This window comes from Entamoeba dispar, genomic scaffold (assembly GCF_000209125.1).
Source record: "Entamoeba dispar SAW760 scf_1105229460927 genomic scaffold, whole genome shotgun sequence".
NCBI classification, from domain to species: Eukaryota; Evosea; order Mastigamoebida; family Endamoebidae; genus Entamoeba; species Entamoeba dispar.
Window position 1 is genome coordinate 1 of NW_001854437.1, and position 2,509 is coordinate 2,509.

General features: G+C 23.2%; 3 protein-coding genes across 3 annotated transcripts in view, besides 8 other annotated features; all 3 read left to right on the plus strand.

Moving 5' to 3' along the window:
* Positions 1 to 348: 348 nt before the first annotated feature.
* Positions 349 to 496: a sequence feature (AT_rich).
* Positions 371 to 1,375, plus strand: EDI_307520 (uncharacterized protein; the record flags this gene model as incomplete). Its single annotated transcript, XM_001737872.1, has 1 exon — positions 371 to 1,375. The coding sequence occupies one exon, from the start codon at positions 371 to 373 to the stop codon at positions 1,373 to 1,375; it is 1,005 nt and encodes a 334-aa protein (XP_001737924.1).
* Positions 675 to 705: a sequence feature (AT_rich).
* Positions 765 to 793: a sequence feature (AT_rich).
* Positions 858 to 886: a sequence feature (AT_rich).
* Positions 1,369 to 1,430: a microsatellite.
* Positions 1,431 to 1,452: 22 nt separating this feature from the next.
* Positions 1,453 to 1,572: a sequence feature (AT_rich).
* A 7-nt stretch (positions 1,573 to 1,579) lies between these two features.
* Positions 1,580 to 1,712: a microsatellite.
* EDI_307530 (peptidyl-prolyl cis-trans isomerase CYP19-4 precursor, putative) lies at positions 1,705 to 2,289 on the plus strand (the record flags this gene model as incomplete). The annotated part of the gene is made up of 1 exon (XM_001737873.1): positions 1,705 to 2,289. The coding sequence occupies one exon, from the start codon at positions 1,705 to 1,707 to the stop codon at positions 2,287 to 2,289; it is 585 nt and encodes a 194-aa protein (XP_001737925.1).
* A 7-nt stretch (positions 2,290 to 2,296) lies between these two features.
* Positions 2,297 to 2,331: a sequence feature (AT_rich).
* A 57-nt stretch (positions 2,332 to 2,388) lies between these two features.
* The window catches only part of EDI_307540 (ehrabx6d protein, putative), a gene marked incomplete at both ends in the record, with an annotated part of 833 nt that continues 712 nt past the window's right edge, over positions 2,389 to 2,509 (plus strand). The window contains one exon of the mRNA XM_001737874.1: positions 2,389 to 2,491. Coding sequence (XP_001737926.1) covers positions 2,389 to 2,491 — 103 coding nt within the window. The remainder of the gene's footprint in view (positions 2,492 to 2,509) is intronic.

A 2,509-nucleotide genomic window follows, 5' to 3' on the forward strand; every position in this document is an offset into this window, starting at 1 on the left:
TATTTATAATAAAGACATTACTAAAGTTAAAATAAATGATGAAGATGTAAGTTATCAAATCCAAGATGATATGATTGTTCATTATCCTTGTCCATTACCTGATTTGTATATTTATTTAATTATTGGTTGTTGTGGATTATTTATTTTTATTATTGGTTTAATATTAATTGCAATAATAATGAAATTTGCTATTGTTCCACAACTCCAACGTAAATTAAAGAATGCACATGATATTATGGAAACATCTTCATTATTACAAAAACATAATAGTAATTAATTTTCTTTTTCATATTTTTTTAGGGTTTATTTATCTTTAAATCCAATTAATTTATTGATGGAATTACCTTCAATTATTGATAATTTAAAATTTATGATTCTTCAATTTAATGAAATAAAATCTTATTTAATTTCTTTACATAAACAAAATGTATTTGATAATAATATTTCTTTTGATTTTCTTCATTTAACAAAAAAAATAAATGATGAAAATTTTTATGAAATACGTGAAGAATTTGATAATGCAATAATCGAATTTGATCAATATCGCCATTCAATTTTTATAATTGAAAAACATATTAATGAATGTCTTTATATCACTGAAGATATTCAAAAAGAAATTGAAATTGAAAATAATAAATTAACTGAAATTGGAGAAAAATTAGATCAATATGAAGAAATAATAAATAAAAAATATAAAGAATTAAACAAACCGAGTGAATTACAAATTATCACAAATTCATCTGCTCAAAGTATTAATTCTCATCAAATTAAAATTAAAAAAAAAATTAAAAATCAACAAAGTATTATAAGAAGTGATGGTAATCAAATTAGTAATGATAAAGATAAAGAAGATATTGAATTATTAAATTCAAATAAAAAAATATTACTTCAATGGTGTAAAGGAAAATCATTATCAATTCGTTATGACTCAAAATATGACGGAGAATCCCAAAAAGATTTTACTAAATATATTAAAGGATATGGAAATATTTATGTTATTTTATTTGATCAAAATATGAATGTGTTTGGTTGTTTTATTCATTCTCCAATTTTAATAACAAATAAACCTATTGCAGATATTTTTGGATTTATTTTTGAAATAGCAAAAGAAGGAAATATTCATTTAAAAAAATGTAATAAAAGAAAAGACGTTATTTCTTCAGTTACTCTATTTGAAGATAATTGTAATCAAGCAAGTTCATTACTTTATATCGGTAAAGATCAATCAACTGGAATGTTAATATTAAAGCCTTTTATACAAAATGGTATGATTAAACAAATATATAAATCTTATTCAGTATCTAACTCTCTTGTTTTTAATTCTATTCAACGATTTGAAACTAGAAGAATTATTTTATTAGAAATTGAATTTTAATTTTTTAATTTATTATTACTTTTCTTTTATTCTTTTTTTGTCTTTGATTTTTGTTATACAATTATTTCTCTAAAATCAATAAAATTTTATTTATTATAATTATTTATAATTAAAAATTCTATGGTTTTAATTAGTAAAAATTATTTGTTATTTATTCAGTTTATTATTATTCAATTTATTTATTCAAATTTAAAATTGTTATTTAAATAACATAAAATGTTATAAAATAAACTATAAATAGAATAATTATGACAATAGAAAAAGATGTTATATTTAAATAATTTTGTAAAAAGTATAAAAAAGAACTAAAAAGAACTAAAAAATGGTAAATGAAAATTCAATTATTGTTCCTTATCATTGCCATTGTTATGGCCCATGGACCAAAAGTCACTAACCGAGTCTATTTCGATGTTATAATCGGAGATGAAGAAAAACCAAGCAGAATTGTTATGGATCTTTTTGGTAAAACTGTTCCAAAAACAGTAGAAAACTTTAGAGCTTTATGTACGGGGGAGAAAGGAATGGGAAAATCAGGTAAACCACTTCATTATAAAGGATCAATTTTCCACAGAGTTATTCCAGGATTTATGATTCAAGGAGGTGATTTCACTCGTTTTGATGGAACTGGAGGAGAATCAATTTATGGAGCTAAATTTGCTGACGAAAACTTCAAATTGAGACATACTAAGAAGGGTATTCTTTCTATGGCTAATGCTGGTAAAGATACTAATGGCTCTCAATTCTTTATTACACTTGTTCCAACTTCTTGGTTAGATGGTAGACATGTTGTGTTTGGAGAAGTTTCTGAAGGACTTGATGTTGTTGACAGAATTGCTGCTGTTGGATCACAATCAGGAAAGACATCAAAGAAAGTAACAATTGTCGATTCTGGAGAATTGCCAATGCAAGAATAATTGATTCATTAAAATACTTTATTTATTTTAGTTTTATATAAACTCACAAAGGGGAATAAAAAAAGGGTGTACAAAGAACTAATAAATAACAATAATAGAATGAGTAGACCACCAGCAAAAAATAAGAAAATTTCAATTGCTTTTTGTGGAAATTCTGCTGTTGGAAAGACTGCATTATTTACTCGAATTACTAAAGGAATTTGTTTGGTTTTGTTCTTAT